The sequence below is a fragment of the Amia ocellicauda genome, chromosome 6, assembly GCF_036373705.1.
Source record: "Amia ocellicauda isolate fAmiCal2 chromosome 6, fAmiCal2.hap1, whole genome shotgun sequence".
Classification (NCBI taxonomy): Eukaryota; Metazoa; Chordata; class Actinopteri; order Amiiformes; family Amiidae; genus Amia; species Amia ocellicauda.
The window spans coordinates 20,632,650-20,657,510 of record NC_089855.1 but is presented as its reverse complement, the minus strand read 5'-3'; the positions used below and the strand labels follow the sequence as shown (position 1 = coordinate 20,657,510).

General features: G+C 38.6%; 1 protein-coding gene across 1 annotated transcript in view; it reads left to right on the top strand.

The window, feature by feature from the left end:
- Positions 1-19,749, top strand: part of vwa8 (von Willebrand factor A domain containing 8) — a 92,794-nt gene extending 73,045 nt beyond the window's left edge. Inside the window, exons 40-45 of the mRNA XM_066706629.1 lie at positions 1,177-1,285; positions 3,958-4,083; positions 6,507-6,665; positions 8,895-8,993; positions 9,469-9,707; positions 10,610-19,749. Coding sequence (XP_066562726.1) covers positions 1,177-1,285; positions 3,958-4,083; positions 6,507-6,665; positions 8,895-8,993; positions 9,469-9,707; positions 10,610-10,718 — 841 coding nt within the window. The 3' untranslated portion in view covers positions 10,719-19,749. The remainder of the gene's footprint in view (positions 1-1,176; positions 1,286-3,957; positions 4,084-6,506; positions 6,666-8,894; positions 8,994-9,468; positions 9,708-10,609) is intronic.
- Positions 19,750-24,861: the final 5,112 nt, after the last annotated feature.

The window sequence follows — 24,861 nt, the reverse complement described above, 5'->3', positions numbered from 1 at the left end:
TCTTCCATTTTATTCATATCATAGTGGCCAATTACAACACAGACTTATCAGATCAGGCCACTTTCAGTTTGAATTAAGCACATAAAGCATGCCTGTTTATTTCTCACTTCTTCTTAGGACATTTCTAAGCATGTATATGGATATATTCCCCAATAAATTTCAACATCTGTTTGAAGTTAGTCATCATACAGTTCTGGTTTAAAAAATGGGAGCAATAAAGAAATCAAGCAGCAAATTCCATGGGACATTTAAGAAAATCCATTAGTCTGAACAATTTTGGGTAACACTTTACAATAAGGTACTGTGGTTCCTCATGAATTAATATATGAATACCATAGGATTTAAACATCAATACATCATGAACATCATCTGAGTTCTGATGTTGAGTACATGAACCCACACTTACCTTTACCCTGCTAGACACGTGATTAACATCAGAACTCAGATGAAGTGCATGACATATTCATGTGTTTATCCTGTGGTATTCATATATTAATTCATGAGGAATCACGGGTACCTTATTTTACAATTCTATAATTATTTAATGAAAAATGAAGAAACTCAGAGATAATCCAGTCTCATTCTTTGAGGAGATATTTTCCTGGAAAACATCCTGCACGTTTCTACCTAGAAATACTGCTTACTGTGTGAGAAAAATGCTTAGAAGTGTCCTATGAAAAAGTGGGAAATACACAGCTATGCTATTTGTGCTTAATTCAAACTGAAAAGATATATATAATATTGAATGTGTATTACAGCTGTGGTGTGAGATCAGTATTAGGTACACAGTACAGTGTGTTTTAACGCATTACTCATTCCCAGGCTGTCACAGTGGCAGTCACTACACGAGTTGCACATTCGAAGAATGGTGGTGTGGGGGCGCGACAGTTGTATTCACAATGGGCCAAAACCACAGTCTGATTACCAGGCTTGCGGAGCTTCAGCAATGAATCACTCATCTCTCATTCAAACGCTGGCTTATCTACCTTTGTAAGTATGGAGCAGAACACCTGCAGCTTCAGGTAGAGTAATCACTTTAACCATTAACAGGCATGTTGAAAAGGTGACCCTGTACAAAACCACATGCCATGTTATAGCCCGTATCAATGGCAATGCGCCACTCCTTTAAATACGCTGTCTGTCCTTCTTTTAATACTCTGTCTGGTGATGTTTCAGACTGAAGGAAATTCAGATGAGTGAATTCGATGCAGCCACCTATGAGAGATTCTCTGGAGCCGTCAGACGTCAAGTGCAGTCTTTGCGAATCATCTTGGACAGTCTACAGGTAACTCACAGGCTGACGCAATTGGTTTTAGCTTTTTTTTTTCAAAGAATTTGCTTAATCTTGTTGATTTAAATTGAACTCGAGATTTGATATCAGTCCTGCTTTAGTCTTTGGCAAACTCACCTTCGAATTTCTTAGCTTGTAAAAAAAAAAAAATGTCTGGAATTTGGGTTTTGGCACCACTCACAGTTTTGTCTGTTTTGTCTGTGGTTGTTTGCCTGGTTTGTTTCATTTTCATGCAGCTGCTTCAAGGCTCATCTCAAAACAAGTGCTCTGTCACAATATAAAGTCCAGTTTTTATACACAAGGTTTTAAAAAATAATACAATCCTCTCACAAAAGCCGCAGATATGAGGAGCTAGTGCCAGATGCTATATGAGATTTGAGAACAGGCGGTCATCCTCCAGGTGCTGCTTTGTTTGCGTGGGGTTGTTTAAAAGGAGATTACCTGACATAGTATCCAACTGGCAAGTCTCTCCTGGAGGATTTGGCATCTGAGATGTGGATGAGGATTGTATGGGAAAACAGGAGCAAGAATTAATCAGCCATAAAGAACCAAAAACCCTTGACTGACTCTCTCTAGATTTAGGCCAAAGGGGCCTCTTATTATGGGTATCGCATTACCTTCTTAAAACCTCTTAAAACATGTTGATTAAAATGGAGAACTGTTTATAGCAAATAAATAAGAGCTTATTTTCCCTTTCCCTTTCGTAGTGGTAAGTATTCAGGTTACTTTGATGGATAATGGCATCTTATTCCAGAGACCTTTGCAGCAACCACGCAGAGACATAAAATGTACAATCCGGTAGGTTGTCGAATCTGTGTGTGGTCCCGTTCAGAGCATTGTTTCTGTGGAGAAGAATAAAACACCTCTGCAATTCTGTTTTGTATAGCCTTTAATCAAATGGTCATTCTAAATGGAGCTTGCTGTTGCATGTAGGCTTTTGAAGCACAGCTTTTGGGAAAGTCCCCACTTCCCCTTTTTTCTGTTTGGCAATTCACTCCCTAGCTTTGACACATTCAGTGAAGGACAAGAGATTATTAGTGACACTTTTCGAAAGAAAAACGAGAAACAATTTTTCAGTACTGCAGCAAAAATGGCATGTTACTTATAACGTGTTCACCCAATATCACCTATTTGAATCTTCTTGACAACTAAGTGAGATAAAAGATCTGTGTGTATTTGAAGATGAGGAAAGTATCTATGTGTTGACATGTGCTTTTTACAGATACATATTCTGAGTTAAAGGCATGTGTTGGAGAATTGCATAATAAGTAATATCCATTACCTTTTTTTATGTTTGTTTTCCAGCATATGTGAACAATTTTCTTTTATTAAAAAGCAACATCAAAGTGGGCCTGGTCTGTAAATGACTCATATAAAGTTTAAGGTGTTTCTCCTTTACTGAGTTTATTACCATATCAAGGAGTATGTTGTTTAATTATTGCTATTATTATCTTAGTGCTAGAAGTACCCTTTGTCTTTAAAGAGCAAGACCAGCTGTGGGACAGGCCTTGTGTGAGACTTTTGAGTGTTGAGCCATGACTTAAAGAAAGACCAGTTCAAACTACAATGGCTTTACATGTTTCCTATGTGTGCTGAGTTTTGTGTTCCGCTTTGTATGATATTTGACAGTGGTCGTAGAAAAGCATGATGATGTTCAACTGTTTTCCTTCTCAGGAGAAGATATTCAGAGACACCAACTAAGTTTTTAAAATAGGTCGATGGCAAGATTCCGCATGTCTGATTTGCCCTCCTTCATTGTTCTAATTTACAGGCTTTAATAAGAAAGTCTATGTTGTTTTCAGTGGTGCTAAACATACCCTTCTCAAAATGCAGAAGTTGCCATAAGTTTGCGAAAGGGCCTACAGGCATGGGTTATTTGTCCTGACTGAGTTATTGCCATGATCTCACTGTGGAGACAGTAGCACAAAGACTGTGCATCTCAACATAGGAGGTTCATAGAAAGGGTATGTAACCTCTTGCAGTGTTGACTTATAATAAATGCACACAAATATTTTTTGCATTGGAACCTTTTTTTATTTTATTAACATATGTTTCTGTAAGTATATACAAATATAGTACAGTATTTGAGAGGACACTTATTTGTGTAAAGTGTTTCTAATTTCCTCTGGATTTATTTATATGTTGTGCAGCTCTTATTTGCACTTCTGAACACATCTTTTTTTTTTATTTCCCAGGCACAGGAAATCATTCATTCTCTTGCCACGTGTTCGTGCTTCACGTTGTTCACTAATGATTTTTATTTAAGATTGCAGTCTTAAGATTTAAAATTAATATATATGGGCATCACTAGTGGTAAATGATATTTTTACATGTGTCACTAATCCTGCCAAAAATAATATATCTCAGGAGCACATAATCAGCGTGCAGTGTGAGTCTGCAACGTATATTGACTGCACTGTCTAACACCCTGTCAGTCGCTGGCAGAGGCTTGACAGGAGCCCCATCTGTTTTCATTCTCAGCTGGGTCTCGGCCAAGTGTTTTTGCCAATATAAATCTTGTTGAAATTAAGATAGTGAAAGGTAAGGCTGGTGTAATTAGCCGCTGTTTGCCTTTATGCCTGTTAGGAGCACAGTCTGAGGCTTAACGTTTGACAGGGATACTCTGCAGGCAGAAAAGTCATTGTTTTGGTTTCTTTCATCTTCAGGCGAAAGGGAAAGAGAGGCAGTGGCTGAAGAACCAGGCCCTGGGAGAACTAGATGATGCCAAAATCATTGATGGGTTGACTGGGGAAAAGACCATCTACAAACGACGTGGGGAACTGGAACCCGAGGTGAATTTATGTGGGAGAAAAGTGGATAATTGCCCATAGATATAGTCTCAGTCCAAAGTTGTCAATTTTCTATCTTTATATTATGGTTTGCACCTTCCTTTTTTGTATGTCCTGATAAACTTGAATTTTTTAGTTTATTTACTTATATTTGATCTAAAACTGCTCTGTCATCAGCATGATCCTGAATCCAACAGATTACTGACACAGGGCTGTAGATCTACTTTCAGATCTACTTAAGACAACAACAGACACAGACATTTTGCAGATATATTTCTTAATCCCTTGTGAGAATGTGTGGCAAATATGTCAATTCTGAATTTCACCCTGGATGAAAGTCTTGGGTCATGTAGCTACTAACACCCAAATGACTCAATGTCTGTGACATTTCTCATGTTCTTAATGCAGTGGAAGTGTTTTTGTTCTTTGTAGATCTCCGCCTGGATGACATTAAAAAACAACAATTCATTACAGAATTTAGTCTCAACACATTATCAATCTAGTCAGAACAATGGGATTGTATCATAGTAAAATTAAGTTAACTAGTAAATTATGTTTTAATATGGCAAAGTGCATTGGCCTTTTACCTTTAAAGGGACACTCCTGTTTTCAATTGGGCTTTTATGGGCTGCAATTTTGACTTAAATTTACCTAAATGCAGTCAAACGCATACTTTTGAAATCATATGACATCTGGGTTTAAATTACCATATCTCAACAGACTGACATTTCCTCTGCTTCAAGACTGCCAAGGAATGGATTTGTGACATTTATTTATACAGATCCTTGGAGTGAGAGGAGTCCAGTTCGGACTCTGATTCAGGTTACAGAATTGATAAACATTGATTAAGTATCAACTTTCAGCAGCGCTCCAGATGAACTGCGTTTGGTTTATCTTTCACAATGTGGAAAGATATTTGGATTGTGTTTACTGCATACTGTACATGTGATTTGGATCACCCATGGAGTACAAGAACTGTTTAAACATTCACTTGCAAATATGATACCTTGACATATTTAAGTATTTACATTTAATTTCCTATAACTGTGGTCCTGATTGAAGACAAACAAGCTGTGCATCTGTAAAATGTTATGCATTCAGTACTTCCAATTGTGTGATAAGGTATATGTGTATTAATGTGGATCCTATTTGGCACAGATATGGCATTCTCTGTTTTGTAAATTTTCCCACACTACGTTGACACTAGCTGTTCTATTTCCCATACAACTGAAGTGAAAGGGAATAGTAAAGTTGAGCTCTTTCATAAAGGACTAGTTTCTTCTGGTTGTAGAAAAGGTTACCTACATAATTTCTGCCAATCCAGATTCAGGGGGGAAATATGATTGGCTAAAAATAATACAGATCATGGAGCACACAATTGTATTTTACTCTTAAGGCGGTTTTGTAGAAAAAAAAAAAAAAAAGGCTTTTGTTTGACTGTCAACATCTTTCCTCAATGAGTTGGGCATTTGTAAGTCCTGGAAAGCTGCTTATAATCCTAATGTGCTCCAACCCATGGACAAACAAATCTCAACTTGCTTTTTGTTGACAGAGGTTGTAGTGCCTGTTGATGGAAAAAGTGGTTGAAGGAGGGAGCAAAATGCGATAGCGGCAGTAATTGGCCTGGCGACGGGTTCTGACGAGATCTCTTTTCTTGATCTCCTTACTTCAGAAGATATCCAGAAAGGAGGAAGGGGGAATAATGAGCTCATGGTTTTCAGACAACGCCGGCCTTGACTTGAATGCTATTTTCCCAAATGGAGACTGTTTTACAGATTAAAGACTTTGTCAAGTGAAAAGCAGCAACATAACTCAAGCTTTGCTTCCTGTTTTATCCATTAGTGCAGTCTTCAGTAATATTGCAGACATTATAAAGGGAGGATCAGGAAGAGCTTTGCTACCACAAGGCTATAGGCCCCAGAAAGTTTAAACAACTGGAAATGAAAGTGATTTTGTAATTGGATCTCAACCATTGGAATTTCTGTCGTCTTTTTTACATGGATTGCAGTTACAGATGCAGCTGGAAGTGCTTAAGGTGCGCATGGTGATGGATGCCAAACAAAATTAAATTGATTCAATCGTAAAAGATCTTAAGTTGACAGGAAAGTAAAACCCTACGTAGAAATGTCCTGTTCTGTTTGTTCGATAACGATGTATATCATTTTTTAATGAGGTTCGCCTTTCTTTGCCATACGCTTTCAGCAGATTGTCAGGGGCTTTTAATATACCCCTGACAGAAGCCCTCACGAGCACAAACCTAAAAGCTAATATACATTTTCTAATTTTAAAATGTACATTCGATTTATTTTGCTCTCATGCTTTATGAAGGGTTCATGACCATCCACTAATGTCATCCTTGTGATTTCTAGTGAACTGATCTTTTTGTTTATTATGTTTTAATTCTGTATCCGTCTTTTGCATTGCAGCTGGGGACCCCTCAGCAGAAGCCAAAGCGCTTGCGGCTGCTGGTGGACGTCTCTGGGAGCATGTACCGCTTCAACGGGGTGGACGGCAGGCTGGAGAGGTCCATGGAGGCGGTGTGCATGGTGATGGAGGCCCTGGAGAGCTATGAGCACAAGTTCAAGGTGACCAGAGCCATGCCGCTGTCTCTGCCCGACCGTCCCACAAGCACAAAGCCAAGGACGGGAACTCTTTCACATTCACTACATTTGGCCATTGCCTGTTACTCCACCGCCCAGAGAGAAACTGTGTAATTTCTGTGGGGTTTGTTGTTAGCAACCAGAAAATAATACAGCTCTCTAAACTGAAAACCAAACAGGAAATATGTTCCTAACATTGCAACCATAAACCATTTCCCCTTGAAGTTAATAAATATATATATATATGTGTATATGTATGTATATATCTTTCTATTTTTGGAAAAATGTGAAGACAGATGTGTTGCAAAGCCATAAACTCTTTTGCTAATCAGCTCAGTACACATTAAGATTTAGACAAAGACAAGGACTATTTAGTCGTAGTTTGTTTATTGATTAAAAAGATACATAGTAGACCACAGCATGACTCGTCAGCAATGCTTCTGTTTTTGTGTCGATACAGTGGTGCTGTATTATATTTAAACTTAAAATATTTTTCATTTGGCTTTGGTAGTTAAACAAATAAATATATATGTTTGTTTTCATTTTAAAGTGCAGTTATCTATGCTTCTTTAAGATTTTATTTAATTCTTATGTTTGTGACAAATCCAGGATCATAGTTAAAGAAAACCATACAGGAAAGGAAAATCTATATATCCTTACTCATCTAATGCAAGTTCTAAAACGTTTCTTAAGTAACTTAATTTCAATGTCAAAGTTCATATCTAATTTTAGTGATCTCTATAGTGAAATTGTCCAGGTAATTTCTGATACCATATAAGAATATGAACAAATATAAATAAATAATAAGATTTCAAGTTTTATGTATGAAATGCATGATCAGTCATAAGCGTTATTTACAAGGTATATGGGTTAAATCTTCCCTCTCAACTCAGCAGTGCCCCTTTGCTCAACAACTCCCAACCTGATTCATAATGAATGTCCACTTTACTTCAAATAAAAATCATGACACTGGTTACACTGCACATCAGTTACAATCCTCACTTTCCCTGCTTTTGCCTTTCAAGAATTCTATTATTAACAGACCTGTTTAAAGAACAACACATAATCATACATATTGTCCCTGTGTCATTGTTGTCATGACAATGCAGTGTTTTCTCTTAAATTAGATAATTCGATGTGTTGTTCACTTGTAGCTAAATACAGCAACGATAAGCTTCCACCCAGATAGTGTTGGTGCAGTCCCTGTAGAAACCCCAGGGAGGGATGACAGTGTGTTTAGAAGTGTTGCTATTAGGAAACACCATGGTGAATAAAGGGCTGAGTCAGTCTTCTCCAGCCTCACAGTGGCCCAGTCCTCCGCTTACTCAGTGGTCCTGGCAGACACGGCCTGTCAGATCAGCCGCTATTCTCCTGACGTCACCTCACACAGCTGTGGGTTTCGGAGGAGACATTGACTCAGCCAGACTCTTAAGAACCCACTTGGCCTATTAATTCAGAGGACAAGGACTCCCACCTGGGACATTTAGCTTGATAGCAGAAGAGAACAATATTTAGGCACAGAAAAATCCTAGATAAGTGTTAAAGTTGATGGCAAGTTTTGTTTATTACGGTATTTTTTCTGCCTATTGATAACTCCACCCCTATATGAGATATTCACATAGAACAAATAGCAGCTCTCTGTGACCTTGAGTAGTTTAGTCAGATATTCTCTGTAGTTTATTCTGCTGTGACATTCCTGCTTTATTCTCAAATGACACAATAATAAAAAAGCTGAAATGATACCTGTACAGCTGATTTGTAGGTGCGGGTTGGGTGAATATTGGTGAAGGGCATTGAGGGCAACTGAATTTAGTTATTCACAGCTAAAGAGCTGCAAGAATAATATTTTTTTGAACAACTGATAATCTTCAACAGTGAGTTACTAAATATCGTGTAAGCATTTCACTGTCTGCTGTAGGATATGTATCTTTGCTGTCACAAGTATTCATATCAGAAAATAAATCTTAATAGCTGGTCATGTGGTGACAATGCAGAAAGCTGATTCTATCTAGAGGTTTCTACTGTACCGATACACTCACTCTTTTTTCTTTACATGTAGAAAAATAGACATTTTCAGCCTTCAAACTTAGACTTTATGGCTAAACAGGCGTTATCTTCTTGTTCTTTTTGAAGTTAGATTTTCTGTCAATGTACATTTTACAGATCTTTGGAGGCTGTTTTCTCTAACAGTTTGTGTGTTCTGATTCTTTGCAGTATGACATTGTCGGCCATTCGGGCGATGGCTTCAGCATAGAGTTGGTCAGGTGTGACAAGATCCCAAAGAACAACAAGCAGAGATTAAAGGTTCTGAAGGTAAATCTACTGGTCAAATAGACGTAGATTAGGCCGCTGAGCTCTTCAAAGACTCTTCTATCTAATCTTCTATTGAACACAGCAAAAGAAAGAAAGAAGTGGTGTTTAGTTTCCATCAACAAAAGCTCGGCTGAACAAAATAAACTGTATTGAAGCTGTGGGTTACATTTTCCACCATGAGGAGACTTTTTCCTGTAGAAAGAAGAAGAAAAACTAAAAAGGGAAAGGTTTTATCATGCCTTGCCTTCAAACCGCAATGTGTTTTCTCTTAAATAAATTGGCATTCATTTTTCATTTTCATGCTTATTGAGAAATCAGTAGTACTCCTCAGCTTTAGATGCAAGGAGTAAAAGTAGATATTAGATGGGGCATTTTATTTAGAGCAATTAATTACCTACTCTAAGTCCACAAACCCATGCCAATAGGTGGTGTGTTATAGTTGTCAGCCTTTGACTGTATCTCACCATTATTCCAGACAATGCATGCCCACTCACAGTTCTGCATGAGTGGCGACTACACGCTGGAGGGCACCGAGCACTCTGTGAAGGAGATCGCCCGAGAGCAGGCCGACGAGCACTTTGTCATTGTTCTGAGCGATGCCAACCTGGAGAGGTACGGCATCAGCCCAGACCGCTTTGCTCAAGCCCTGACCTGCAATCCACAAGTCAACGCCTTTGCCATATTCATAGGCTCCCTGGGGGATCAGGCTGAAAGGTAAGCAAGCATTTCCCCCACCATGACATGTTCATGTCCAGCTCCCTTTGTGTTTTTCTGCATGTTGTAAGACGTTACTTGTGTTTAAATAATGAAAATCTCACTCATAAAGCAACTGAACTCAATATTCCTGTCAAGAGAGAAACATTTGGTTCACAAAATGCCTTTAGATGGTTGTCCATCCACCATGGGTGAAGAAAATCTTTACAACTCTGTCTCCTCAGCAGCTGTCCAGTAGACATAGATCACTTTTTTTTAGATATGACACTCCATAATACAATTTGATATTAGCATTTAATTAGGATTCCTTTATTGCTTTTGAGTGCATTTTTATTCAGTATTCTCTTATAAGGTCCTCAAAGCTTTTTATCCAGATTGTAGCAGCATGTAAAATCAGTTGTTCTTTCTTCCTTCAGCTTAACATATTCTCACTTTTAACAAGCAGTCTATTTGCTGTGAATGTCTAGGACATAGAAAAAGCATTTAGGCTCTGTTTTTCAATAGAGCCTTCTAGACTAAGAAATCTAAGCAGAAGCTCCATTAACTCTTGCCTTTTCATAAAGGCCATGGTTTAAATACATGCTTTTATATGTACATATATTCCTCTTAGCGGAACAAGTGACAGTCCTGAATGTGGATTATAGAAACAGGGCAATTGTTTGTTTGAAAGGGTCTCAGTGACACACCGCTTTCAGGCACTTTCCCCACTGCTGTTTTCCCAAGGCCTTCCCCATCACAAAGGCCATCGCCTGAATGATGTGCATTGTCCACCCATTGAAGAGTAAAAACTTCCTTTCTCAAGGGGGCTCCCAATTCTTTTCTTTTTTTTCCTCTCAAGCAGTTCCGAGCTGCATCATTTGCAATGTTAATGTCTGGGGCTTTTCTTCTCCTCCCATCCATAGGCTGCAGAGAACACTGCCAGCCGGACGATCTTTTGTCGCTATGGATACCAAGCAGATCCCACAAATCCTACAGCAGATCTTCACTTCCACGATGCTGTCTAATGCCTGAGGATGGCCACCCACCACACACACCCTTATAGAGCCCACAGTCATCGAGCACCATACTGACTGCAGGAGGACCTACATGACATCAGATCCACGGCTTTAAATATAGAATGGACTTCTTCTGAAGTATGTAAACATGCAAGGTTAAGTTAAACATCTGCAAATGATTGCACCTAACTAAAAATAACACGAACGTATTTGCATCATAAGCAGATGTTATTTTCCTCTCGTTCCGTGACCGCACTATTCCAATACCTGACAACACACGCTTGCATAAGACCTGAGGATCGCTCTGTGTGTTTGTTTTTCCGACGCCCGTCTATATAAATACCAGGGGATTTTCCTCTACGTCTCCAGTCCCTCATGACGAATTTGACACTTTCTGGAATCTGGAGTAAAGTTTCAGCCCCTCCTCAACATAAACCAGACTGACAGCAGAAGCTTATTGATAATCAGAAAGTCCTTCAGATAAAGTGCTTCTAATGTTTTGCTCTAAGCAAGCATGTCATTTACATAATCCGCTTATGGTTGCCATATTAAAAGTTATTGTTTTTCTCTTGCTAATGCAGAATTTCCTTTATAGCCTTCGTTGTTGGTAAGGTGGGACAAGACTTTAGACTTCAGAACTGTGCAGGCATTGAGCTAATAATAACCAGTTGCCTTTTGTTCTTAAAATAAACTACAATTGCTGTAGAAAAGTTGTCAAATGGAGTGAAGAAACAGTATAACAAAACGTGCTGTAATGCAGAAAGATCAGGGCAGCATAAAGTAACTTTTATCAGGACCCCTCATGGCCTCCATATTGGAGTATTGTGGCCACAAACCAGATGGCAGCATGTAATTGAAAGGATAACAGATACAGAAATCACCAGCAGTGAGGCATACATACCTACTGTACATCAGTGTACTTCTATGCACAATATTTTACATTTCTTTTAAATTTCAGCTATGAAACTGCAAATATTCTTGTTTTGTTTCAGTTCACAGCCTTTTCAAATAATGGCCACACCGCCTCTTTGTGTCTTATTTTTTAGACTGAGCCAGGCAGACCAACACACTAATACACAAGCTTTTAACAGTTTTGGCCTTTTCAGTTTTGAGTTGTTTTTAGGATTGGCCAGCAGCACTCTGTCTCAATCAGGAGCACTGATCATGAACTTCTCGTCTCTGGTAGCCTCCTAGCCCGTGTGATTAGACTGGGGCTAACAACCCAACTGCTGTGGAATGCCTGGACAGTGACCCCCACATTCCCTACCTGACTGCACATGCTTGCATAAGATGTACAGATTGCCCTGCTTTGACAATTTATTTTTCCATGATCCATCTATATTAATACCAGGGGATTTACCTCTATGTGTTTACTACCTCATAATGGATGATGCTAAGTTTTCCATTTGACACGTTCTGAAATCTGGAGTAAAGTATCCTCTCCCACTAGCAACAACAACAACTCAGACTGACAGATGAAGCATGTTGATGATCACTAAATCCTCGAGAGAAAGTGCTTCCAATTAATTTCAGTAAGCTATCTTGTAATTTCTATAAGCAGTTGCCTGTTGGCGAATGAAAAGGTATCGGTTTACTGGAAGTGGCAGGAATTCAAGTGTGATTATGGCACGTGTGTCAAATTAACAGCTTGGTTCTCTTGTGATCTAATGAAGCTTTTAATGCTAGAATTTTAGAGCTCGAATAGCCCTGTAATGCAAGTGTCTTTTGTGATCAATTATAAAAGTGTGTTTATATATAATACACTTAATCTGTGTTTGATATGTTTCAATTATGCGCCGCCCCGGCCCTGAACAGCCCCAAGGCCTCCTTCAGTCTCATGCCGCCTGCCTGTAGGAATGTCTCTTTATCAGTAGAGAAGACCTTTAATTAAATGTCAGCAGCAGCTTTCATATATTTTCATTAAATGTGCACACCTGGGATAAAGGCTGGCACTTTAAATTTCCAAACTGTCTTATTTCAAGAGAAAAGTCAGCAGACTTTATATACATTTTTAAATTGGTGCCATCATCTATTTACGACATCTAAGTGGTGTCACTTTCCTGGAATTAAAGTAGTGTAGGATATTAATCCTGGATTAAGGCTGACAGGTTAATGAGTCTTCTTTGATTTTTACTCTCAAATAATAGTCAAATAATCACAAGAATTGCAACTATTCATGTGTATAATTTAACGAAATTTTATTACATATTGTCCTGTTTTGGTGTTAAGATTAATAATTCACTTTTAATTAAGTTTTGTCTTCAATCCCTGTTTTTATTTTTATTAAAGATTCCAGATTAAATAATGGAGTATTATACCCAGCTGTAAAGAAATATTCAAATTTAATAAAACTGAGAAATATGTTTTGCTTTCTGTGTCTATAAATTAGGTTAATTTTTAGGAATGTTTTGGTACATTTTGTATTGTACATATTTCAACAAATTGGTTTATTCCATGAAGTGCAAACATATGTCTTTTTAAAGTAATTAATCGGATTGTTTAGGTGGCATATCTACAGCAGTTTCAGAATGTTTTACATATAGTAAATACATAAATGTAAAAATATGACTCGCATCATCAAATATATCAATACCATATTTGTCAAAACATACATGTTATACCATTTACATACAGTCTATATTCAAATTGAATGGATGAATGCATTAATTCACCCTGGACATCATCATTTGTGAGTCCTCCTATAATGGTAAAATAATAAGCACAACTTCCAACAAAACCAATGCCAAAATGTTCTGATGTGCCCCATCTGTCACAAATTCCCACTAGAAAGTAATCCAACATTATACTAGCAGTTAGAGTTGTGGAGTAACCTTAATTTAGTTCAATTTAACCATGTTAGTGTCAGACCTTGCCTCACATTCTGGTGCTGGTGCCACGCGGCTCCACATGTGTCAGAGACTGCAAAACAAAACCTAAAATCCAAGAAACACAAACTGCATTGATGTTTTAAAGGTGTAATGAAACACATTGTGTACACATTGTATAGTATACATTGCGTTTCAAACAAAATACAAACAAAAGTGGAGTGGAACAAAAAAACATTTGCAACAAACAAATCTCAAAATCCTGTCTTGTGCTTGTTGCCTCCAGGTGAGATGAGAATATTATTAGGGAGATTGTGTAGCTTTGTAGGCAAGTCCTTTAACGACTGTGGGGCAGTTAAGTGCTGAGAGAGAGTGAGTAACTGCCATCATTCACACCCGGGCTGTTTCAATATCCCTATGCGTGGCTTCTCTGCATGTGATGTGCAGCGTCTAGACACTCTTACCTGTTGCTTTTGATTTGTTTGAACTGGGGTGCCTGCGGTAGAACTATACATTATACTGTAACCAGAAAGAGAAAGTGTGATGAATGACATTTTGGATTAATGAGAAATACCTGCCCTAATAACATAGTGCAGTTTGTAATTGTTACGTGTCATTCCTTAATTGCGTGCTTTAAGGCTAATTTATGGTACCTTTTATTACTAGTTAGCTTCAAATGATATGAAGTTGAACTGTATTTTTAAGAGTGATGCTTCAGTGATATTTATGAACTTAAGATGCACGTCATGTTTAGGTCATTTACCAAGTTATGCGGCTGCTAAACCAGTGAATGAGGTTTTTTTTTGTTCGTTTTTTCCCTCTCTGAATGGAATACTCTTGCAGTAATTCCAAATTCCAGAGTAATAGTTCAAGAGAGCCAGGACTGGAAACAAGAACCACACAGGTTGTCTGATAAGAGATCATTTAGAAAAAAGTGCTTCTGCTTCCTCTGCAGTGATTGCTACTCTCCCAGGACCTGCGTTTTCCAATGATCTCACGTGTTTGTTTACTACGGCTTGATTGAGCGCGAGTATGCAATTCACCAGATTCCTCTGTAGAAAGTGTACCCTGTTAATTACGAAGCGGTGCTTATGTAACCCGATAACGGACATGCGTGTGTGTGAGTTGTAAGGCACTGTGTCACAAGTGATTACCTTTGCATGCTGCCCTTGTATGGATTGACTTGAATCAGCACGCATCCCTCTCTCTGAAATTGGGCTGGAGTAAACACACGAGAAGCAGCCGTAGCCAATGGTCACATGGTCTCATCTGCCCTCGCTCAGATTTGTTTTGGTTCTCAAAGTGAAACCCCCTCGTAATCTGGCACATTCCTGAAATAATGAGCGCAGGTCTTTTACAGTTTTCTACCTACTTGGAATCTCTTTATGACGGCACCGGAAAAACAAAACTATTGTGTATTGTTCCACTAATGTGCGTCAAGGACATTGGCTTTCCTCCATAGAGGAAAACGTGTAAGACATGAATGTCCTGTCGCAATCAATTTCACAGACAATCAGATATTAACAGCAGCAAATTGGACAACTAGTCACACAAACATCAAGGAAAGTATTCGTATCATTCTGTAAACTGTTGTGGGAGCGCTGCAGTGGACACACAGTATAACAGATAATGTCTGGGGACTTGACAACTGTGCGCACCGGCCCAGACTCGGTGCCACGGAGGCAGACTGTGGGGCGGTTTGGTCGGCATGCTCAGTTTGCAGGAGCTGAGTGTTCCCTGACTCACTGTCTGTAACAGGAGGAGACTGCTGCCTGGGTCAGAGCCCTGACATCGGCATCGAGTGTGGAGAGACATGTGAGAACTGCCACGTCGGGAAAAGGAAGTAGAGAAGCAGGTCACAGGGTCGGGGAAAGGGCTCCAGGAATCTCAGCCTACATAGCAAACGAGACAGTTTCCACTCTTGGGAAAGCACTGTGAGAGATTGTGACACAAAATACAGCAGTGCCCGTGATGTATCGCCGTACTTCATCCTTGAATTCTGTCTGATTCCAGCTGTCCAGAACAACACTTTAAAGCGACTCTTGGTGGTTACGTTGCCTTAGGCGTGAGTCATTATTAGCTCATTTATTAGAAGAAAGGACACCAAAAAAGGCAGTAGCAACTGGGGTGTAAATGTTGAGTAAGACCCTAAACAACATCCTGGCAGAATTCCTACTAGTATGAATCTCCAATTTGAGCATTGTCCAAGGTTCAATGAGATTAAACTGGTCATTTGTAAATATTAGACGCATAGGTCATGTATTTTAGTGTGGGCCACTAACATATCTCCATAGAACAAACTGATTTTTTTTTTTTGAATATAATCTGAAGGAAGTTAAACCCCTGTATAGGTATTTAAGGGTGTTTTCTGAGATAATCCTCATAATGTGACAGCTTGGTATCTTTGCAAAATGTTGACTTTTGTGGTGGAAGAATCATCAGCTTATGGGGGACTTGTGTGATTGTTCAAACAGGTGATGTAATGTGTTATTTGGATTATTGGTTTGCTCTCTATCGCAGGGGAAGTTTCAGCTTTCAAGAAGCAAATCTATTCATGTGGTGCCCAGAACTCAGCTGGATATAATTCATGTAAATGCCTTTTGTACATAGAGGGAAAAAAAGTTTAAGAATGGAATAAGTCTTTATAATACTGAGAAATGACTAAATATATTTATTGGCAGATGTTTTGTTAGCCATGCCAATATGTTTTGCAGTAATGAATAATGGATCATATTTTATAGTTGGTTTATATAATTGTCTTCTTCATTTAGTCCTTGTAGCATGGGGTGTCCTATTTGTTTTATTAAAATCCGCATCTGGAAAGACTTGTTGATCTAGACTGAAGGAAGGTCGAGCACTGAAGCTTAATTGTTGGTCGCTAGTGAAGTATTGAATGATGAGCAACTCTCCTACACCTCTGGCCCTCTATTCCTTAGTCAGGTGGTAGACTTTATACATATAGTTTATCAAAGAGAAGGGTGGAATCAGTTAAACCTGGGAATAATTATTTCAAATCACACGTATAAAGGGACATGTGATCAAAAGAGAATACTGCTTATATTGGAAATTATTTCTAGAAAGTGTGATTGAAATTTGCATATAATTCCCCATGGTGTTCTAAAAGGAAGTGACTAAAGACCACAGTTCTAAGAATGAGTGGAAATTCTTCAGTGGACACCAGTTTGTTTTATAGATTCGTACTCACACTGACTTTAATTTCAATGCCCTCCTGACTTTACTCCTTCGGTTCTGCACGTATTATATCATTTTAAAAGACGTGCACGGTGAGATCTCTCTGCCTGTCTAAACGGTCTCTTTCGATGTGGAGAGGAACATGTTGCACTTGGGACCGACGAACCTCCAAACTTCTGGCATCTTCACAAGAAAGCATGTGTAAGGGTCTCATAGCACTTCATTAATAGACATGTGGGGTTACTGGGGTGATTAATAGGGTTAGTCGTGACAGCTTCCCCTTTGACTTTGCCAAGTTTTTCTCATGCTTTCCCACTCGGCTAATCACGTTAGGCAAGCATGCTTTTTGCCTTAAGGGGGCTGACTTCTGCAGTATATCGACTGCTTGTGTGAACAGCGGGACCAGAGTGCTTCTCTTTACATGGGTGCCATCAGGGATTATGCCCTTCTTTCCAATGAACCGTCTAGTGATATACTCAGGTTTTCTGGCTAACTAAAACCTCTTTACCATTCATCACCGCTTTCAGATGTCATACAACAGAAATGTATATTTGTGTCTGCAGAAAAGTTAAAGAGGCTTTCAGAAAACAAAGGCAGGGGAATACAACTAGGATTATTTTTCAAAAGTTATGTGTGTATTGTATATTGCATGGACAAGGAATATGTAACTGCAGGCGGAGAACTAGTTGTACAGATTCCACCACTGCCCCCGTTCGCTATGACAGTCCTGCCCCGCTGAGCTCCTCCACCCCTGGCCCAGCTGTCTCTGCCTGGCTTGTACAGGACTTCGAAGATTACGAATATTTTCCCAGCCTTGAAGAATAAAAAAAAAAAGGTCCAGAACACAGCTGCATAGCAGGCTCACAGTGAAGAGTCCTCCTTTTAATGGAAATAAATATGCAAACACATTCCTTCATCAGGAATATGATAGCATTGTTGCCTTTCTTAACAATTCTCTGCATGCCAGCGTCTATTATTCTCCAAAGCATTGCTTAATGGTTTAAGTGTCCCATAAGCCTTAATAATTAAGAGATCAACTGAAACCCCTGGCTTATTGTATAGGAAAAACAGTCTCTGCAGCTTTTCACGTTCAAATTAATTTCTTTCCTCAATTTTTTGTTTTGTTTTCAATTTGTACGTTCTATTTGATGAGGTAGTTTTGCAAAAACTTTATAGCTCTATATATTGATTTATTGTAATTAGAAAACTAACCAGGTGTTGTCTTTTTAGATTATTATTTGTTTGCTTGTTTTTTTTCTATTTCTTTAAATAAAATAAAAATGATAGTCAACCCTCGCATTGTTGAGTATATTGATCTGCTGCAAGAGAAGCTAAGTAAGGTACAGCTTATTGTTGTAACTTGTAATTTTGCAGTCAGTATTCCCAAGTTTATAGTGCATTGATTCTTAAAGTGGAAGGCTAAACTGAGATGTTATTATATACCAGTGATTACCATAATCAATTTCAATATGAAGCCAATTTGAAGTGTGTCAGCCAGTTAGTTTGGTTTTAAACTCTCCAGTCGAGTCCTCGAGTTCCCAGGAAATATCCCCGGCCAGTTAATAAACAGGTTGAATTATACTGCACATGCAGCAATTGGGGTAATAAATGTGGCACTGAGAGCTAATAAAGATTAGTGAAATACACTAAAATATGTATTTGATTTATTAATGTACAGATTTCCAGTTTAACCTGTTGAAGACAATGACAATGTGAGAAAAATGTAAACGGCATCTTATGTAATGAGTGACACTCAGAATAAGCAACGTTCTCCTCAATCGCTGTCCTCAACGCCTGCCCTCCTATAGTTGTGCTGCTATCTACTACTCTGACACTACTACTCAGCTCCTGTTCTCATACTGTAGGGTACCATCAGCAGTAGAGTGCTCACATTTGATACAAATCTCTTAACCCATATGCTGACTTATAGAAAACACACATTTTATGTTCAAAGAAAAATGTAATTTGAAAATGTAATAGGCACATGCTACAAGTACCCAAAATATAAAAGAACATAAAACCTTTAATATGTTTTCAAATTTATGAGACACTCTTAGAACTTCTCCTGTTTATGGAAAAGCATGTTCCGAAAAAGCAAACAGAATTGAACGGAATAGTGCTGTTTCAGCTCTTTTTATGTTGTAGATTTTAATTACACAATTACATCAATAGTCTTAAATGCTATGTTGACCAAGGGTATTTCAAAGTTTGGAAAACATTGCTGTTTTCAAGTCTTTACAGACCTGCCAGACTCATAAATTCAGACTAGTATGAACTGGGTAACCACAGAAACAGAAAACAGTCTGCTTAGGCCATTCTCAATGCATTGTGAAACCTCAGTGCGATTACCATAGCATTTATGACAGCTCACAATAAGTATGGGAGAAAAAAAAGTAACCACTTTTGTTAAAGCTGCCTCGTACTTTACATCTGTCGCTCCAGGGAAGTGGGTTGAGATTATGTGAGCTAATTCCACACAAGGCCCCTGACTGCCAGCAAATGGGAATGACTTCTGTTCCCAGTGCTGCCCTGGGCTGTAATTGAAGAGGTGGTATTGTGGGAAATTTTGTGAAAATACCCACTCAACTCTCCCCAGCAGTAGGTTTGCCATGGTAATTGTCTCTGGCAATTAAGCAGTTTAATGCACTTTGTCCTTGCTGATATTTTTAATTTGTTCTGTTTTAAATAAAACGTTTTAAATAGTTTTGTTAAATGTTCTCTTGTGGAGTGGAGGCAGCCATAGAACATGTTTAAAACTAACAGTCTATAGTCTGAGCTTCTAGGTAACTTAAACAAAATCCTGTCTATTTTAAAATGTAAAAGAAAATGTGTTAGATTTTGCAGGTATCATTTTTACATCCATAACAAATACGGTCATTAGCTGCTGTTTTTATTATTATTATTATTTTTATTTTTATTTCTTGGCAGATGACCTTATCCAGAGGGTCTGAAGTGAAATCATAACTAAAAAAGATGCTGTTAGAGAAGTATGAAAGATGTGAAGAAAAATATACTTGATTCTTCAGCTCATATCATTTTATTTCTAAATGAAAGCATTTTCAGCATGGTTCAAGTATAGGAATGTCAGTTCATATTTCGAGTTGTTTAACATGTGATTGTAATAGTTTAAGTGAAGGCATGGTTTGTGAATGGGTTTGTTGGTGGTTTATATCATAATCTGACATAATCTGTGTTTTGTGGATCCTAGTTTCCCCTTCTGCCCAGCTTTCACTGCAGTGATTCAGGGCATGACATCTCTATTGCATCACCTGCACTAAAGCACAAAATCAGTCAGTATTGACAGCTCGTAATTAAGAGACCAGTGCCACAGGGCAAAGCTACCCCTGGGTCAGAACAAAGTGGTTTTATCGCTGAACTTCATCTCACGTGTATCTGACACAGGCCTGTCCTTGAGTCAAGAAATGGCTTTGCAATTTAATATTGGATCAATAGGTAACAATACTGGAGTTTGTGCCTCCAATTATTGTATGCATGTGTGTGTGGAAATAATTATTCTAACTGAATTGCTATAATATCTGTGTCACCCCTAATTCTCACTTTTTAACGCGTCTTAGATCCCAATAAATACATGTTTCTAAAAAGAAATGCATGAACTCGTTTCTTTTTCTTGTTTGAGATATTCTTCCACAGATAAGTGGGCGTTCCACCCTGTTCACAATTGCCAAGAAATCCAGAACTGGCTTCCTGCGCACAGTTGCAGTCCCCTCAAAACAATAGCCCTTCAATTCCGCAGGGAGTTTCCAGCCGAGGAATCTGAAGGAGCGGAAGTGGTGAAAGACATCTTCAGTGCGCACGTTGCAGTCCTCATCCCTCTGGGCTGCAGGTGGAGGCAAAGAAATGAGCTTTGAAACTCCAAAGGCAAAAGAGAGAGGTGCCGAGTCTTAATTAAACACCCCCCACTCGGGAGGTGCGAGAAAAAGGGAGAAGAGTTCACTTCACACCAGTTGTGAACTGAGAGAACCTGTCAGTGAAATCTAATTAAAGCTGTGAAACATACACAAATATAGATTTTCTACTCAATTAACATCAATATTCAGTCCATACAGCACTATTGTTGAACAGGGCGATTGTGAGGAAGCCACACAGCCAGCTGGCTCTTTAATTATTTGCATTAAAAAAAAGAGAGAGACATTTAATTTCAGAGCTTCCAGTAAAGCTGTGTAAGAGCTTATTTACAGCTGCAGAAATGTTTCAAAACATAATGAAATCGGGTTGTCTAATGCACTTTTATACGGATTTATAATAATATTAATTCAAAAAGTGTTTTCATGTTTCAAGTTTCCATGTGAGCATATAAAGAAATAATTGTTCAGTTCTATCATAAAATGCTGCAATAAAACTCAATGGTAATGTGTACAGAGAAGGATAGTAATAAACAGAGATGCAATCCTTTTTACAGCAGTGCACAAGTAGGCAGACACAGTTTTTAACATATTGTCCACATTAGTTTCACTCTTTTCTCAGCATAAAACGTACTAATGATACAAAAAAGTAATGGAGTGTGAATATATCTGCTTATTATTTATCTTTTGTTCACATTTTTGTTTTTATTTTCTCTTCAAAAGCAGCAAACACTCGGATTTGTTATGCATTAGCACTGTAAATATCCTGCTCAATTGGGAACGCTTTGTACTCAACCTTATCTGAAACACTGCATAACTAAGGGAATGCGATTCAATTTAGCTTTCTGTTAGGTGAAAATGACTGAACTTACTACTGAGGATTTTTGAAACAGCCTTCAAACTGTCTTTCCCACACAGGAGATAATATCATGATCAATTAAAATGGCATTTGAAAAGGGAGCATGCCTTTTATTTGTTCCGTTAGGCTTTGCAAACTTGCACAGGTCCAACAAAAGCCCTTGTGTACGGCCTGCTCCCAGCCTCGGTTTTATTAATGTCACTTGAAAGCGCTTCTGTCTTCCATCCCCTGGCAAGCAACGCCCTGCAACAGCCGGATCAGTATAATGGCGAGGGAAACTCAGCAGTGAAAGGAGAAAAGTGTCCCTTCAAAAGCTAATGATAGGCAGAGGTCAGGTTCGGCCCAGCTTTTATGATTGACACATACGCTCTTAACATTTATCACCTGTAAACCACCTGTGATTATTATCTTGTTGTATGTTGGTTAAGGTCTCCCATGGCAGGATGCGTCAGACCCTGTCTTGATAGCGTATTGCCATATATACTGATATTAATTACATCATAACATAAGTGGCTCATTGACAAGCTGCTGTATGCTATCAGAGTTTAAGCCATAACCATAAAATCTGTAAATGCCTCTCTCGTCTCCCTTATAATGGGTTTATTGTGCCCTTAAGCTCGTGTTTGCACCTTGCATTCACAACGGCCTGCCCGCTATATTAATTTGGGAGGATTGACACAAAAGGGAAAGGTCATCTGCTCCGTTGCCTCGGGGTCCTGGAATTCCCTTTTCCCTTCAGCCTTTGCTCAGATCCTCCCTGGATTTTCAGGGACCTTGCCTAATTTTATTATTAATAGTACTTGTTGTTCGTGTTATTGGCATTCGTTTGCTCCTTACTTATTGTGACAGATTGACTCATTTTTTACTGGTGTGTCATACAGAAAGTATGTAATATATGTATTTTGTATTAGCTGAGCCAGTGATATTAGCACCTGTGTTTGACTGTAAGTTATTTGCTCTTCTGCATCCTAAACACTTCTAAAGACATAATGATGTCACAGACAAAAAATACCAATATTATACATTTTCACTTGTGATTCTCAGTCAATCTCACCATTTTTGTCTCCACGTTTACCAGTGAGCAGTATGAAATTCCTACTGTTCATTTCTTTACATCTGCTAGGCTTTCAGCTCAACTTCCAACTCATGTCAACCAGCACTGCTGAAGTTAGGATTAAGAAATTGTGCCTCATTTGTCCAGGCCTTCATAGCAGACTGACTATGTACTGGCTGGACCCAGCAGCAGATGGAAGGCAGACACAGACCTGTCCAGCAGGAACATTTTCACCAGTTCATCAGACAATGGGAGGAGGGGCGATGTCAATTCCAGACCATCTGCCCATTAACAAGATCTCTGCTAGATGAGAGACACCACCGCAGCCGGCAGAAAACCTCATGTACATGGCCTATTGTCATGGTAATAGATATTGTTGTAGAAATGGATTGTCCCAAGCATCCACCATTCTTTTGTATGACCAAATGTTGCAAGACACCAGCAAAGCCTCAGAACAAGGGAAGGTCTGCTTTCTCAGTTTTAGTTTTCACAAAGTATGGTCAATTGCAGTAGCTCAGGCCTCAAAGCCTGTGATCTAGAGAGCTTACAAAACAAAGGCCTTCATTGGGAAGACCAGTGACCTCTGTTTTGTAAGGTTCTTATTATAGCATTCGGGCAGCTGAGTGTCTTCAAAACCACAACTGACTCAACAGTTAATGGTATCATTATAAACCAAAAAGTAGATTATCAGTATGAATTAGGACTCAAGACAAGCCCAGCTTTTCCTTTTCCCTCGTCTTTTCTTTTTCCAAACAGTCACTAAAAACATTTTCTTCATCCAATTAAATCTTGTGAAAATAACTAACTATACTTAGAAAACATTTTTACAGTCAATGTTAAAGTCAGCATCTGTCGGGAAGTTTATAAACTGCTAGTTTAAAGGTGTTGAAGGTTTTTATTTTCCTTCTTTTAAACCAAGAACTGTTTTGCAATTCTATTTACAACTTATCAAAGCATCTCCTTTTTCACGTCTCTGAGATAAAGACTCCAGATTGTTCTGTGTGTATTTAAAGAATAGTTGTCAATCTGTATTTTCTGGACAGTGCAATGTAGAAACGTACTGATTTACAGTTTTTGATTCGTCTCTATTTTACTTATTTTTTTTCTGGCCACCCTGTAGCTTGTTTTGTAACCTCTGCCTTCAGGACTCCCAGAGGTCAGAGGTCACGGGCCAGACAGAATCCCTCCTCAGGGTCATGTCAGGATCGGGACAAAGGCACTGGAGTTTTGAGTGTGGGAGAAACTCCCAAATTAAAACCACCATTCACTTTAATCTATTCATCTGAGGAATTCACTCTAATTTTCTTAAAGTATTCTGCTGTAATCTATTGGGTAAATAAATGCTTTTCAACTCCGGAATACTCACGCAAAGTCTTTATTTTGCTTTGTTACTACATTCATCAAAAATAGAAGTATGAATGAGTTAGTGTTGAGTTACAACAGTGTTATGAAGGATAAAATGGAAACTCCAAGTTATTTCTGTCACTTGTGGGTACAGTCATCATTTACTTTCTGACCACTGGGCCTGTAGCTGTACATCTCAGTGTTGGCAGCTGGGCGTCCTGAGCCAAGTCTCCTTATTGTACTGTTATATAAGGGCAGATTACACTATGGAGCAGATATGGAAGCAATCTCTAAAACCTGCTGTGAAGATCTCATCAACCAGTATTAAACACAACCACAAATATAGAGTTGGCATGAAAGAGCTAATACCCTGGTAGTTGAATGACATCCATTTCAATTACATTGTAGTTTTTGTTTTGTTGTGTTTGATTTGTTTAATTTGTTTTGGGTGAGAGACAACCTGAAGATATTAAAGTATTTTCGTTGATTGGTTATCTCGTCATTTGTGGATTAAACAGCCTTGCAGTCCTCTACATTATGTTCCCAATTCAGGTCCGTTTTTTCATTGTGTAGCTCTTTCCAGGCACGACGCTATGCATTAGGCACATAAACCCCTCCACAGAGGAAACAGTACAATAATGTAATAATTCTATAATCCAGAAGCAGGAGTAACTGTCTTAAAACAGACTTTATTAGTCTGTCCAGAAAAGTTCTCAGGCCTATTAGTAAGGGGGGAAAAAATAGTCTGTTAATCCTAGCGCAGCTGCAGACTTGACACACTTGAATTACCTTCGCTCACAGTCAGACTCTCTTAATAAAACACCGCATCATCTCCCGCCCACGGCCTGGGCTGATGTCACTGTCTTCAGAAATCCTCATAGAAACATACAAAAATAAGGGAAAGCGTTTTCATTTTCTCTACATAATTATGGGTTGTAAAACCATTGATTGAAATAGGAATGTTACTGCAAACCATGCCGAACAGATTCCCCCATTGTGTGCTACTCTTTAAAAAAAAAAAA